The 16,872-nt window shown below is 39.7% G+C and overlaps 1 protein-coding gene across 3 annotated transcripts in view; it reads right to left on the bottom strand.

Annotated features, from left to right (window-relative positions):
* Positions 1 to 16,872, bottom strand: part of ANO4 (anoctamin 4) — a 242,626-nt gene that overhangs the window by 8,602 nt on the left and 217,152 nt on the right. For all 3 annotated transcript variants that reach the window (XM_014530042.1, XM_014530041.1, XM_005882339.2), the window contains 7 exons: positions 16,204 to 16,315; positions 15,193 to 15,250; positions 14,956 to 15,053; positions 12,750 to 12,892; positions 9,629 to 9,781; positions 8,512 to 8,659; positions 1,892 to 2,011 (listed from right to left, as the gene is read on the bottom strand). In XM_014530042.1, coding sequence (XP_014385528.1) covers positions 1,892 to 2,011; positions 8,512 to 8,659; positions 9,629 to 9,781; positions 12,750 to 12,892; positions 14,956 to 15,053; positions 15,193 to 15,250; positions 16,204 to 16,315 — 832 coding nt within the window. The remainder of the gene's footprint in view (positions 1 to 1,891; positions 2,012 to 8,511; positions 8,660 to 9,628; positions 9,782 to 12,749; positions 12,893 to 14,955; positions 15,054 to 15,192; positions 15,251 to 16,203; positions 16,316 to 16,872) is intronic.

The raw sequence follows: 16,872 nt of genomic DNA on the forward strand, positions 1-16,872 counted from the left end.
ATTCATCCATTGTGGGCACTTAGGTTGTTTCTATGTCTTGGATATCATAAATAATGCTGCAGTAAATGTGGGATGAAGATATCTTTTTTTTTTGAAGGTATCTTTTTGTTTTTCTTCGGAGAAATACCCAGAAGTAGAATTGTTGGATAATATGGTATTTCTATTTTTAATTTTTGAGGAATGTACGTGCTATTTCCATAGTGGTTGCACCAATTTACATTCCCAACAACAGTGCACAAGGACCCCCTTTGCTCCACATCTTCACCAACACTTGTTATTTCTCATCTTTTTTATAATAGCTAGTCCATGCTGTTGCAAATAGCAAGATTTCTTTCTATTTTATGGCTGAGTAATATTATATGAGTAAATTCAAGAAAATATACATCACATTTTCTTTATCCATTCATCCATCGTGGGCACTTAGGTTGTTTCTATGTCTTAGATATCATAAATAATGCTGCACTAAAAGTGGGATGAAGATATTTTTTTTTGAAGGTATCTTTTTGTTTTTCTTCAGAGAAAAACCCAGTAGAATTGTTGGATAATATGGTATTTCTATTTTTAATTTTTGAGGAATGTACATGCTACTTCCATAGTGGTTGCACCAATTTACATTCCCAACAACAGTGCACAAGGACCCCCTTTGCTCCACATCTTCACCAACACTTGTTATTTCTCATCTTTTTTATAATAGCTATTCTAACAGGTGTGAGGTGATCTCATTGTGATTTTGATTTGCATTCTCTTATGCTTAGTGATGTTGAGCATCTCTTCATGTACTTGTTGGACATCTGTATGTCTTCTATGGAAAATTTCTGTTTAGAGGATCTGCCCATTTTTAAATTGGATTGTTTATTTTTTTTGCTATTGAGTTGAATGAGTCCTTTATATACTTTGGATATTAAACCCTTATTAGACATATGATTTACAAATAGTTTTCTCCCATTTTGTAGGTAGCCTTTTCATTTTGTTGATGGTTTCCTTTGCTGTGCAGAAGCTTCTTAGTTTGATGTAGTCCCACTTGTTTTTCTTTTTGTTGTCTTTGCTTTTGGTGTCAGATTCAAGAAATCATCATTAAGACCAATGTCAGCTAGCTTACCACCTATGTTTACTTGTAGGAGTGTTATGATTTTAGGTCTTATATTCAAATCTTTATTTCATTTTGAGTTAATCTTTGTGTATTGGCCCAATTTCTTTCTTTTTTTTTTCCATGTGGCTGTCCTATTTCCCAGAACCATTTATTGAAGAGACTGTCTTTATCATTTATATTCTTGGCACCTTTGTCATAAATAGATAGATATTTTTTCCATTGAGTTTTTAGAGAGAGTGGAAGGCAGGAAGGAGAGAGAACAACATCAATGTGAGAGAGACACATCAATTGGTTCCCATACCCAAACTCCTGCACTTGTCCTGACTGGGGCCTGGGATGAATCTGCAACCCGGGTATGTGGCCTGTGACTGGGAATCAAACCTGTGACCCTTGGTCCGTGGGCCGATGTTCTGAGCAACACTGGCCAGGGCTTGCTGGGTATTCTTGATTGTGGGTTTTTCGTTTGAGCATTTTTAATATATCATGCCACTCCTGATCAGCAAAGAGTTCCCTTGTATGTAACAAATTATTTTTCTCTTTCAATTTTTAATATTCTACCCTTGTCTTTAACTTCTGACATTTTAATTATAATATCTTGGTGTGGGCCACTTTGGGTTCCTCATATTTGGAACTCTATGGGCTTTCTGGATCTGGATGTCAGATTTTAAAATTCTCCAGGGGATTTTAATGACTATTAAGGTTGAGAACCACTGTTTTAAACCAACTCAGTCAGAAAGGGCTGTCCGCGCAAAACCTCCCTGTGGCAGAGCGACCTCATCTTAGGCTGAGTGCCATGCTCACCTGCAGTATTTGAGAGGAGTCCCCGAGAACTCACTGCCATCAGACTCAGGCTCAGATCGGTTCTCAAAGTCAGCAATTCGAAATACAGACAGGCTGGCATTCACGTAGCCAACCATGCACCTAAAACAGAAAGCAAATTCTATGTTAGAACTCCTGCATCCAATTCACTAAAGGCTCTACTTCCTAGAGTTTCCTGCAGATGTAAGTGCCTTTAGTTGGCCCTGCACTGTCATAATCACTCAAGTTAGGATACACTGAAAAACACTGGGTATGTTGAATCAAGGACAGGCCTTTTGTTCTAGTTCTTTTTGTGCAGAATCATCGAATCACTCAAGTTAGGATACACTGAAAAACCCTGGGTATGTTGAATCAAGGACAGTCAGGCCTTTTGTTCTAGTTCTTTTTGTGCAGAATCATCAAACAGAACATCAATGCATCAGAGAAATAGGTGAAAGATAACATTGCATGATCAGCATAAGTTATAGGTAAGGCATGGCTTCTTTCATTGATGACATACACACACAGAGAGACGACGCACACATATAAACATATTACTTTAGTAGCGAATATGTATGCTCTCTCATAATGCCCTGAACATAATCTCACCTCCCATGCTATAGTCATGGTAGACTATAGTCCCTGCATGCTTTCATGCCTCTGCTCAGCTTCCCTTTTCTTTTGGGATTCCCTAATCATTTCTTTAAAAGTGAAAGTAGTGCTCATCCTTGTGCCAACTGAAATGCCACATCTTCTGGGAAGATGCCCTAATCAACCTTGTCACAGACTCATTCCCTTCTCCCTAGGATGCCGCTACACTTACTTCACAGTTGCCATACCATTTGTACTAGAGTTGGCTCCATGCATGTATGTCTTCTCCTTTGAACTATAGGGTTTTATTGTTTTTTGAAGCAGAACAGATGTCCTGGATATTTTTGTATTCTTGGAGTCAGGACAATATAGTGAAGTGTAGGGATCCAGTAATGTTGATTTAAATGATTTGATTGGAGGCACACTAAAGCACCAGAGATTCTATCAAGGACTTGAAAATGGACCAGGAATAAAACTAGTTTAAGGTTATTGAGAACATGGCTTTCATTCTGTCCCAGGGGTCAGTATATTATAACACTAAATACTTGGGCTTTGCAGTCAAACTGTAGCCTTGCTGATTTTTAGACCTGTAATCTCAGAAAATTATGTAACTTCTTTAAATGCCAAAAGTGCCCACCTCATAGAGTCATTGGGGGGATTAAATGAAATGCTGTATACAAAGTGAGTGGTATAGTGCTTAGGTTATAGCAAGATCTTAATCAATGTGAGTGGCTATTGTTAATCCATTTTATTTATTTTTTGTACCTAGCAAGACATCATTAGTAATTACTGATTAAATGGATAAATCATGGTCCTCTAATTCTGTTAACATTACCTGGTGTGATTATTCCAAGTTGCTGACCACCAAACCAAAATGCTGACATGAACATAGTTCTGAGAGCACACAGGTTCTGTGTTATCTCACTCAAGAAAAATCACTAGTTTATTGTGGCCTTAAAAAAAATGAACCAAGCAGGACCCATTTGTCAAGTCACTCATGGGTGAAATAGTCAGTGTGTGTGTAACATGCCTTAATCCAATGGCAGCAGGCCTCCCCTGCTACTCCTTGGAAGGGTGATTTGGATTTATGTCTCTCTCATCTATGAATTGCCCTAGAACATGACATGAAAACAAATGACTGCCTTAATGATTATTAGCTGTCACAGTGAGGGAACTCGTTTTTGTGAAATACAGAAAATAGTAGTCTTCTCAGGAGCTGGGCAGTGGGAAAAGAAAGGGACAATAAAAAAGGCCCGGCATTAAAATGGAATATTCACAACCCCTCCTTCCTTACAAAGCAGCTCTGAGCTTTATTGAGATTAAAGCTGCTGTTTAATGGATACTTTGTTCAAAAACTCAACTGAGAAAATCTAAATTCAAATGAAATACCTGTCTCATGGACTGAATACCCTACCCTCAAAGAGGATCCTTCTTTAAACTATGTATCAAGCATATTCATGTCATAAATCCAAGTTGAAAATATGCCTTTAGTGGGTGTGTACTCCTTCTAGATGCAAAGAATTACACATGAACCTAATATATACACATAGCTATCAGCTATGTGAGTCTTCTTCCCACATAATTTCCACAATCAAGGAAGTAGAGGAACTGCTAATACTGTCTAGGAATTTCTCTCACTAGAATAGAATCTTAGCTTGCCAACATCAAATAGTTGAGACAATCATTGATTCTAGAAAATGAGATTCCCATAATTTGCTGTATAAAGTTCAACCAGATGGCATCAATCTGTCAACACTGGCCTGCTATTGCAGCAGTAGATTTCATGTCTATCACTCAGTTTGCCAGCAGATCTACATACCCTCACTGTGACACACCACCAGCTCCAAGTGAGACAGAGGAAAGGTGATGGCACACTGATAATCAGGGAGAAGTGAGAGTGTGGGGAAAAATGTATCAGGCAAAGAAAGGATTTCCAGTGAATATAAAATAATGAAATCAAGTTTCTTACGGGAGGGGTAGATGGTCTCTGAAGGTATTTCTAAGGAAGGAGATTCAGAAAATGCCTATGTAAGGATAGCACTGCTTGAATTAGGATGCACTCCTCTTCAAAGTCATTTCTGAGAAGACCACATTCATTTAAATGTGGGAATTCTGGTTTGAAAACCATTAACTGCTGTTTTCAGTCTTTGACTATGGGGGGAAAGGATGAACTAGGCATCATTATAATCAGTTTCAAGGGAAAGAACTGACCCAGAAGCTGACTTTTGAATTTGTAGATTCCCGATAAAACTCACTGTAGAGTGTCTTTGAATTTTGCTACTAAATTTGCCATTTAGGTTTTAACTACTGTGACTCAAAATAGCATGGGAGGCAGAGCTGCCTCAAACAGATTGTCAAACTGCAGCGGGAAGGCCGGGGAGGGTTGGGGGGCAGGAGGGAAGGGGGTAAGAGATCAACCGAAGGACTTGTATGCATGCATATAAGCATAACCAATGGACATAAGACACTGGGGGGTAGGGGAGGCCAGGGGATTGTCAAGGGCGGGGAAAAAAAGGACACATATGTAATACCCTTTGTAATACTTTAAGCAATAAAAAAATTTAAAAAAGTGAAAAAGTGAGGGGAAATAAGGTTGGGTTTATGCATTTAAAGTCAAACATGCTTTGTAGATTATTTATAGATACATTAATTTATATAATAAATTAGGCTAATGAGGTGAGGAAAGAAGAAAATTAATTTCCGACTTGTTGCAATAAAAATGTCAGACATTATGAAAAAGGAAGAAAACAGTTTTGTACAGTAAGCTTTATCTTTTAAAAAACAACTTTGCATTTGGTTATGGTGTTCCTCTCTTCAATTGATTTACAGTTTGTATAAATATTTAGTGTTCAGTAAGTTGCATGTTTGTGGTTCATTCTGTGAAAATTTGAACATTTTGTTCAATTTTTGAAGTCCTTATAATATCACTATTTCTACAGGAAAATTAGTTTTAATTTATATCACTAAATCAGGTATATACCTCACAATTATTCTTAGAACTGCATGTTTCTGTTCACTAGGATAGGGAATGTTCCAAAACTCTAAACCATGTCTACCTAATAACAAAATAGTTTATTACATTCAGTGGGTGGTGGTAGGAAATCATACTGGTTATTTATGATGTCTGCATAAGTTTGGAAGTCTATCTTTTTTGATATAAGTATTGCTATCCCAGCTTTTTTTTTTCCACTTCTGTTTTCAGGAAATATCCTTTTCTATCCCTTTACTTTCAGACTGTGTCTTTCAGTCTGAAGTGGGTCTCTTGTAGGCAGCATATGTACAGGTCTCATTTTTTAATGCATTCAGCCATCCTTTGTCTTGTGATAGGAGCATTTTAGTCCATTTAGATTTAAAGTAATTATTGATAGTGATGCAGTTATTGCAGTTTTATTGTTTTCTGATTGTTTTTCTAGTCCGATGTTCCTTTACTCTCTTGCTTTCTTTTTCTGTATGTTAATGATTTTTTATAGTGTTGTGTTTGGATTCCTCTATTTCTTGTACACCTCTTGGAGTTTTTTTTGTTTGTGGTTACCCTGTGTCTCATGTATGCCAAGCTATGTTTATAGCAATTTTAGGTTGATGGGCACTTACGTTCAGACACATTCCCTTCACACTTACGTTACTGTCATTATTTTTACTTCTTTTTGTGTGTGTGTTTCCCTTAATGTATTGTTGTAATTACACATTAGTTTTCTAATTTTGCCTCTTAACCTTTATATTAGCTTTATAGTTGATTGATTTTCTGCTTTCACTGCCCTGTATCAGTGAGAATTCTTTCTTTTCTATATTTTATCATTCATATTTTAAATCTTTTATTCTTAAAGAAGTCCCTTTAACATTTCTTTAGTGGTGATGAACTCCTTTAGCTTTTTCGTGTTGGTGATACTTTATTTTCTTCTTCTTGTCTGAGAGACTCTCTCTCTTTCAATTCTAAATGATAGCCATCCTGGGTAGAGTAATCTTAGTTGTGGGTCTTTGCTTTTCATCACTTTGAATATTTCATGCCACTGCCTTCTGACCTGCAAAGTTTCTGTTGAAAAACCAGCTGACTGTATGGTTCAGGATAGAGAGTACTGCATGAGTCTAGGCTTAGTATCTTCATGTGGGCTCCAACAGCTACACTGCCTTATGATTCTGGATTCACTTTTCTCTCTCTTTAGACAAAATTATTTTACAGCTTTTTAAAAAATTAAATTTATTGGGGTGACATTGGTTAGTAGGTTTTGAGTGTACATTTCTTTGATACATGATCTGTATATTGCACTGTGTTTCCACTGTCCAAAGTAAAATATATTTGGCCCCCTTTATCCTTTACTACTAAATTGATACAGACACTATGGAAAACAGTATGGTAGTTTCTTAAAAAGTTAAGAATAGAGTTACCCTATGATCCCTCTTCTGGGTATCTACCTGAAAAACGCAAAAACATTTGTTCGCAAAAATATATGCACCTCTATGTTCATTACAGCATTATTCACATTGGCTAACACGTGGAGACAACCAGAATGTCCTTTGATAGAGGACTGGATAAGGACAATGGGGTACATATATACTATGGAATACTACTCAGCCATAAGAACAGATGAAATACTGCCATTTGCAACAACATCGGTGGAACTTGAGAATATTATGCTAAGTGGACTCACTTCTCTTACTCTCTCCTCTTAAAGTAAGGGTAATAATGCATGACTCATAACCAGGTTTGTTTTGAGAGTCAAATGCAAAACATATTGAAAGTGGTTTGAATAAAGGTAAGCTTTTTTTAGGCTAAGTCAAGAAGAGAATGTTAACAGTTACCCTTAGAATTAAATGTATGGGTACTACAACCTAAGTCTTTAAATCTCTCTTAAAATGAGATGGTATGCTCACTTAAGGTTGATAGATAATTAGTGTTTAATGGCCACAGGTTAATGTAGTAAAGAACTTTATAAAAGCCTCTTCAAATAGCTGCACTGTGAGCTTTATTTTATTTGATCATCTATGCCTTAGAGTATTTACGTAGGATTAATGAAATTGGACCTAGGCCAGGGGTACATTAATTCAGTTGTCTTGATTCAGTAGCACTTGACTCCTTGGGGCTACTTGAGCTACAATGGCTGTAGAAAATGAATTAATTTGGCTCAGACTTGTAAACCAGAAGGCAGGGCTGCTTATATGAGTAGGCAACAGCCCATGTGGGATGATTTCAGGAGCACTGAAAATACCCTATAATCCCAGCACATACCCCGCTCTGAGCAACAGACACATAAATCCCACAATTTGAATTAGATTATTTTGACATTAGCCAAACAGGGACATACTGTCCATGAAAATATGTTAAGATTTCTTATCCTTTTTTCAAGGGTATACCAGTGAAAGCCAGGGGACATGTTATAATTTTGCCAAGGCTTTCTCTGACCAGAAATATAGAGCCCTGGCTTTGGGAACCATTGAGATGATGCCACAGAACTGAGCTCCCAGGGAGTCGAGTTCACCCAATTTGCTTTGCAGTTATGTAGACACTGGTCAGGTCAATAGCCAGGAAATAATCATTCAGTTACTTATTTCACAAACATTTATTGAGTACCTCGTGGGTACTCAGCACAGGATTACATATTTCCCATATAGAATGTGCAGAGTCTACATATAAAGACATAAGGGGAACCGGATCGTAACTATTCTTTTACAAACTCATAGAAGTGCCATTTATCTACACTACATCCTGTACCACTGTTTTGCTACACACATTACAATGCCACACCACACATTTCTGAATTTATAGTCGTTAGGGCATGAGGAAAATGGTTAATTGTTGCTCTCACATTGGATTCCATTTAAAACTTGTCTGACCCCCATTCCTTTAATAGACCAGGATGCGTTCACTTTGACTGAAAGTGTTATAATCATAATTCCACCTCCCCCCCACCCCCACAGGCCTTCGTGTCCCAGGTTTGTGACCCAATTCCTCCAATGCAGAGGTTTCTGTCTGAGTGTCTAACACCACACAATGGCTAGGCAACAGAGATTCCATGATGGTTTTACAGCAAACTTACTTTTGCCCAGCTTCTCCTTGGCCTGCACAAGGTCCATACTTATAAGCGTACACCAAGCGAGGAATAAAGTCAGATGTTATCGCTATGACAAACGCATTTGTAATAACAGAGAGAATTCCGATGCCTTCAAGAATTCCATACCAAATTCCTATTCAAAGAGAAGTGTTGTATTAATTCCAGACACACAGCAGAGCTACTAAGTATGAAATTAACTGGGGTAACTAATTTTAAATAGGTCTTTCTAAGGGTCCTTTCATCTTCCCCAATACACTTGCAAACAGGAGTAAGAATTTGTACTTGCAAACACTTTGGCAGTGAAGGAGTTTTCTGTGAAAGTGCCAACACTCATGACTTAAAAACTCAATCGGGATCAGACATACGTAGAGAATTCTGGTCAATGATAAGGCACCCAAGCCCCCTCTGATAAGGCTGGCACATGCAATGTCACGCTGCCACCAGCTCCTTAGGGGTACAGACAGGGTTCCTCTGGTTCATCAGCGGGTCCAGTTCCTGACACACTGACCCAGGAGAGGTGTTCACTGAATGTGTGTTTATTTCCTATGGAGGTTAAAAGATCCCTGTGAGCCAAACACACCCACACTCCAGCCTTTTCCCCACACACTGGCTGAGCACCTGCCTGCCCTGTACTCAGCACTGGATGCAGAAGTGAATATAAGTGTGACTCTGATCACAGGCAGCTCTCAAGAGGCTGCACCTGATTCAACTCAGCATCTCTAGTCAAAGACCAAAGGTCATCTCTGTCTTTAGGAAAATGGGATCATGCCTCATGTGACTCACACTTTTAAGTTAAGCTGATGGAAGATCTACTTTGAAAAGAAAATAAGGGATAATCAAAAATTTAGATTCCAGTCTTAAGATAGAAATAACTAAATTGAGACTGTATTTTTAAGTATAACTTTTCTAGCACTGGAATAGATAAGTCTCCAAATAGGCAGCTCTACTTCTTATCTGATATTATTTAAAGCTAACACAATTCTTTTGCAAGATTTAGTTGAATCACCTTACATGGGAGCCATAAGTAAAAAATCTAAAGTTGATAGTCGTTTTTATTTTATCTTCCGAGTGGTTAATATCTTTTAAAACACATCCAACTTACCTATGTCTTTGGCCCTTGAAGCTAAAGGTCGCCTCCATTGTGTGACAAATTTGTAAGCATCAAGTCGAATTTCAATTACGTTATTCAGTAAGGCTAGAAGTGGTGCTAGGGGAAAAGCTGCCACAAAGATAGTTGTGAATCCAAACTGAAGAACTAGAGGAAAAACAAAACAAGTGTATTGGTTTCCCATGACTATTTTCAAAAGAATAATATGAATTTCTCATTGTTTTAACTCATATTCCCCTCCTAGTACCAAAGCACAGGGAACAGAAAGATGGGCAGGTATTGAAAAAAGAGGCAGTCCTGGGCCTAGGAGCAATGATCATACCTAAGGTCCAAGATCTGGTTTTCTATATACCAACTATAATAATAAAAGCGTAATATGAAAATCAACCAAACAGTGGGACGACCTTCCAGATGAAGCTGGGGCTGCGAAGGCCTACCCTTGCATGAATTTCATGCATTAGGCCTCTAGTTGTCTAATAAAAGGACAAGACATCCTTGGAGAAATGTTTGATTCCAGAGCTATGGTAGAGAAAATACAAGATGAGCCTGGAATATCTTGTGATGTCAGAAAGTTAGGAAGTGCTTTAGTGGTGCTCACAAGTACATTTCATGATATGGGAGAGTTGAGAGATTGGTTGGTGAGGACTTAGGGGGTTCTGTGGGGGACAGAGGAGAAAGTTGGGGAGTATCTCGGAGTGGAAATGAAAAAAAATGCAACTTAAGGAAAAATGGGAGTGGTTATCAAAAACAAACTGTGCCTCTTTCATAATTTTGCTTCAGGTACACACTCTAGGAATACTATACAGCAATGAAAATGAAGTACTACCACCTGTAACAACATGGAAGAATCTAATCAACATCATATTGAATGAAAAAAGGCATTTACAAGAGTATGTATTGTACAATTCCATGTATGTGGAGATTAAAAAAAGGCAAAATTAATATATGATGTTAGAAGTCAGAAAAGTGGTTAGGGAGGGTGTTATGACTGTGAGAGGAGACAAAAGAGCCTCTGTGACAGTGGCAATATTCTACTTCTTGATCTAGCTCACAGGATGGAAAACATTCCCTGTAAAGAGCCAGACAGTAAATATTTCTGGCTTTTCAGGCCATACAGTCTGTCAAAACTACTCAACTCTGCTGCTGTAATGCAAAGGCAACTACGGATAATATGTAAAACAAAAACAAAAACAAAACAAAATGGTGTTTCTGTGTACCAATAAAATGCTATTCACAAAAACAGTGGCCTGGATATGGCCTACGAACAGTAATTTGCCAACCCTTCTCCTGCATAGATTTGTTACATTAGTGTAAAAATTCATTGGTTTGTACACACGGTTTATATACTTCTCTCACTATATATTATATATCAATGAATAAATTTAAAAATACAACAAAGCAGAAAGTCATTAAGAAATTACAAAGCAATAAGAATGAAAGTAAGAAGTGAGAGTTTACTGAGACTTGTTTCTTGCTGCCAAGACACCACAGTATTTGGGAGCGCTCCAGTTCTAGCCACACAAAAGCTTCTTTGCAAGCACTCAATACACCAACATTATTTGTCATTTCCTTTTTTATGGGAGAAGAGTCCATTAAGAGACCTCAAAGCATTTCTCTTAATGAATTCTCTTTATTAAGTTTTATTATGAATGCCCAAATTGATTTCTTCTCCAAGTTATATCGCTCAGCCATTTTGTAATTGAAACTCTGAAAATACCAGTAGATACTTAGGACATAAGCAATCTAAGACATATTAAGCATGAATTCTATTGCTCCTTTAATTTTCAGATTCCACAGAAAGAACTGCTACTTTCAGAAGTAATGCACCTTGCCCATCCCTACCCCCAATTTCCACCCTAACGTTGGAAAGCTTAAACACAAGAAAGAAAATCTATACACAATTATTATGCTAGGGGACAACGTTGCAAAGCTTAAACACAAGTTAAGAAAGAAAATCTATACACAATTATTATGCTAGGGGATTCTGTTAGCTTTTCTCCCCTAGGAGATAAGATTAGGAAAATAATAATAATAAGATAATTTGTACCAAGAGCATACTATGAACCAGGCATTTTCCTAAGCCTTTTCCATGCATTAACTCTTTTAATTCATACAAAGACCCTATGAAGTAGTTATTCTTCTTATCGTTCCCACTTTAGAAATGAGGAAATTAAGACAAAGAGAGATTAACCACCTAAAGTTTCACAGATAATACGAGATAGGGCTGAGATCTAAACCCAGGTAATCTGTTTGCAGACCCCATGTTCTTAGTTACACACTACAATAAATAGCTTGGGTCTGATTACAGAGAAATCTGGTTTCTTAAATAAAAGTATAGCATAGCTTAGCAGTCCTTGCTTTCTGCCAAACCCCTCCAAGAGAATGACTGTGTCCCCTATACCCTTACTGATTCATATTGTATCATCTTACAACACGCCATTACACATATTCTTTCTCTCTCTGGCTCCCCCCCAACTAGCCTGTGCACTCCTCTGAAAGCTGGGACTCTGCCTTATCCCTTCTTATATCTCTAAATGCCAAGCATAGTGTCTGTCTGAACATGACATGGCTCAACAGATATCAACTGAATGAATCATTTGGGCCATAAGTGATAACACCTTTTTCTTTGGTTCATCAAGTTTTCCAACTCATTTTTGTTCTCTGTTGATTTATTACAACAGACAGGACACAATGTCATGACATTGATGTGAATGTGACTATAGGCTTTTGGCACCATCCCTGTGGACTGAGCTTCTTAAAGCAACACACTCCTTCCTCTACGTTCAGCTCAAGAATCCCCAAACACTGATGGCCTAGATCAGGGGTGAGGAACCTTTTTTCTGCCAAGGGCCATTTGGATATTTATAACAACATTCGCTTATTGTAATTCACTTAATATTAATTTATGTTGCTATGAAGAAAGCTCCTAGATTTATTGAATTTCAAATCCCACCTGTGGTGCCTTGGCAGGACCAGACCAAGTAATTTTGTGGGCCGGACATTCCGACCCCTGGCCTAGATGATAACTGATATATGCTTAGTTGAATGTAGCCAGAGAGCTAGAATTTGCATTTCTATGAACTAGGATAAAGGATGAAGTAGAATATTTCCATACTCATTTCTAAGTATTCATCGAAGAGTCCGTAGGCATTCATCGGCTGAAGGTTGTAGTCCTTTTCCCATTGTGGGAATCTTATTTTCCTTTCGGGCCCATGCTCTAGTCGCACTTTTCTTCTAGTCCACCAGTTCTGAATTAACCTGCACAACAAGGTCAGTGTCTTTAAAAAAACATGTAACTGTTCATAGGACTTAAGTTAGACATAGAAGCGTTTGAATATAGACTCATAGTTTAAAAAAATAATTGAGGACAGGCTGCCAAGGAAAGAAAGCCTTGGAAAATAACAAGGGAGGCTGTGCTTCATGTGAGTAAACAGAATGATTGATGAACTTAGTTGAGTCATTCATGAAACTGTCATGAGATCAGTGGTGTCTATGAGGGTTAGAAAAAGGACCAAGAACATCTATAAACCAACTCCCCATCTATAAAGCAACACCCAGATATGTGAGAAGAGGAAGATGTGGCCTCACTGGCTTAATTTAAGAGCCATGAGCAGTCTCACCACATGGGTGCTAATCTGGGCGGGGAGAGGGGTGGGGCCTAGGAAATCTTCAAACCCACAAAATGTTTCCTCTCTGGCACACGGAAGCTTGCAGTTCCACAGCCGGACTGGCCTGCTTTGGACTTGAGCTCGACAGGAGCTCTGACTCCCAATAAAATGCACATCACTCTGGGTAGGTGAGCACATTAATCCTTAGCAGTGCTGGGGAGCGCATCTTATATGGAAGAGGGCTGAGGAAATAGGGGGCGGGGGGCAGGTCTGCGTGCTGTGGGGATAAGGAAAAGGTTGAAGGTTTCTGGGAGTAGACATGCCAAAAACTAAATGTGAAATAAAGGAAGTGAGGGGCTGGGTCTCAAAGACAAATTCTGCCTACTTCACAGTTTTGCTCTATGTCTACATTATTAAACAATAAAAACAGGTCTCTTGATATCCATGACATTTTGATAAATTATGGTTTAAACTTTAAATAATGCTTCTAAAGGTTTGATTTTATGCTTTATTTTTTAAAAAAGTTTTATAGAAAACATGAAACACTCGGAATAAGTTTTCTAAAGATAAATCTAGAAGAGAAAATGACCAGTAGTGATTCTGGTAGGAAGCTAAGAGATCACTTTTCAAAATGAACCAAGTTCCAGCTAATTTTTCGGGTTGAGTGGTCCTCCCTGGGCCCCTGAAGACATCTATGGAGACACCGAGCTGACACAGAAATCAGTAGGTGTGTAATTAAAGCAGAAATAGGAGTGTTGCTGATTTATGTCCCTTTAAAATGTAACTGACCAGAGCTGAGCAAACACAGCAGAATTCAAGGTTATCCTTGCAGAAGTGATGCGAGTTCCTGCCCACTGTCATCAACATAAACTATTAGCACCAGGTAATAATATTTTTCCTGATTAAGATATGCTGACTTCGACATACTCAGGTTTTTTTTTTCTGAATCCCTAAACTTTGCTCCTTTCCACAAGTTTCTTTTCTGTACAGCCTGAATGTAGTTATAAAAATTGCTGTGCCTGACTTACTCAGGGATGGGCGAGTAGAGATCTAGTTAATGTGCTACAGAGATTTGTAATGCTGGAGCTAGAGCGTCAGAGACATCACCGGAAGCAGCTTGCATGCAAGTGTTCCATATTGAGGGGCCCAATCTTCTTAAAAAAGTATTCACTTCTGTTCATGTGACTTGTGCTAAGTCTTCCAAAAGAGCCAGTGTGTATCATTATTATTTTTGTTATGGCAAGGACTTTTTAAAAATTGATTATTTTAGAGGGAGAGGGAGAGAGAAACATTGATGCAAGAGCTGAACAATCTTGACTGGCTGCTTCCTGCCTGCCACCCACTGGGGACCGAGCCTGCAACCTGGGCATATGCCCTAACTGGGAATTGAACCAGCAACCCCTTGGTGCACGGGATGATGCTCAACCAACTGAGCCACACCGGCCATTGCCAATGTTAGTTATTTTTCATCAATGTCTTTGAGCATAAACACTTAGCTCCAAGGACAGGCCCTGTGATGCTCAACCAACTGAGCCACACCAGCCATCGCCAATGTTAGTTATTTTTCATGAATGCCTTTGAGCATAAACACTTAGCTCCAAGGACAGGCCCTGGCTTAGCTGCTGAGTCTGCACTGCTTATCTTACTTACCATGCCTAGAAAAGCCAATAATGAGCAACGCTGCCTCTCAAGCACAGACATGAAGGTACTTACGGGTAGCCAAGCTCCATGAAATTATTCCAGGTCTGCTTTAGCACCATTATAATACCCATTTGCATACAGAGGTCAATAAGGCATCCACTGGGGTGGCACTGGGAGGTAAGCAAAAACAAATCCAAGAATCAATGGAGAGGAAGAAACGATGTCTGGTTTCTAATCTGCACAAAGTTGCCCTTTGATGCAGTTTAATGCAGGCCTTTAGGAAACAAGGAATGATGGGAGAATACAGACCTCTTCTAGTCTCCACCGGTTTATCAGCCTCAAGTAGGCACCTGGGTGTCCTGCAAATCTTCAACACACAGAAAAACAGACCATTAGCATCCTGTAGGTCTAAGCCTTCAGTCAATATTCTATTCTGATTAGCACATCTTCCAACAAAAATTACTGGTGCAGTGACAGGTCTGAGGGAATTAGGAAACTCTACAGAGCTTCTGGAATTCTCCAGGGGATCTGCCTCTTCTGGCCTTTCTGTCTGCTGCCAGGCACAGTTCTCATTGTTTGCTGTGACTCTGAACATTTTCTGTTGAATATTAAGTGCTCTGGTCTCTGCCTGTGGGCAAGGCCTGTGTAAGCAGCAAGGTGGACTGAAACACATTCTGATCTTTTTGAATAACAGTAATGCTGTTTTTTTTTCAATCAAATGATTTGACTAGGATTCCATTCTGAAGCACCTAATACTGTGGCAAGGCTGCTGCATTCATCTGACCAAAACCCAATCCCCGTCCCGTCCCTGGTCCCTGGTTCTCATCTGTTCAGAAACGCTTCCTGGTGTGGTGAATTCTTGGGACATGAATGAATACGGATCCTCTCCAAGTCTTCGTAACTGCTGGATTGAGAAGTTACCCAGGCTGCGCTGGCATCCTGTGTCAGCCCCCTCCTGTCTGGACGTCGATCCCTCTTCTGTGGGGATCTAGGGCACGCTGCAGGCCACCCTCCCCCTCATGCCCCTGCTCCTATAGGTGTGAGGTCTGGACCCTGACTCAGGTGCAGATGGAGTCTACAAGTTTGACCTCCATCCTTCCCATGTGCAAATCACTTTCCTCCACTTAACCTTGGCTAGAAAAGGTGCCAGGTACTCGTGAGCGAAAACCATCTCCCGAGATGGGAATGGAAAGGAGGAAGCTAATCTCTGTTTACACTTTGTATGAATCACACGAAAGGAGGAGCTCCTCTGTTGCCCTGGTCAATGACCCCTAAGGTTTCTGTCCCCGGCCCAGGAGTGTGGGGAGATCTGGTTCCTACCTTCCGAGGAAGAACGCGATGTAAAACGTGGAGCTGTTCAGATTGACAAACTGAAAAAGAAACATTTTCAGGGTGAAGCTGTTCTCCCACTCCGACTCCGTGCGAGGCTGTTCTGTGAACAAAAAGGAAGCCGAGTTTGAAGGCTGCCTCGGATGCCTGCTCCACTTCCCTGTCCTTTTTCCCATACACACAGGGTGGGAGCAGAGGCGGGCTAAGGAGGCCCAGTTTGCCTATAGATGGCGCCTAAGTGGCCCATCCATTGGATCCTCAAGCTTACAGACCAGCCCAACAAGGGTTTGGTGGGAAGTGCCTACTGAATTGGCTGAAGGGTAGAATATCCAGTTTGTTCCATGGACACAGGGACCCGAGAGCCTGGAGTAGAGACAGCGCGGCTGAAGGAGCCTCATTCCCAGCCTTGGCTCCCTGCAGACTGAGACTTTCCCTTTGCTCTTAGTCTCTGCCTGTGGGTAAGGCCTGAGTGGCGCCAGGTCCCCTCCCAGTTCCTAATAATTCCTTGGCCTTGACTTTTATTGCTGAAGAAATACCAGATGCTCATGGGGAGAGGGCGTCAGATCCCCATCTCAGAGTGCTGAGAGCATCTGACTACCTGTCATCCTCAGCCCTCGTGTTTCACTCTCATGGACAACTACCAAGACGACCTCATCTTTA

This window comes from Myotis brandtii, unplaced genomic scaffold (assembly GCF_000412655.1).
Source record: "Myotis brandtii unplaced genomic scaffold, ASM41265v1 scaffold708, whole genome shotgun sequence".
NCBI classification, from domain to species: Eukaryota; Metazoa; Chordata; class Mammalia; order Chiroptera; family Vespertilionidae; genus Myotis; species Myotis brandtii.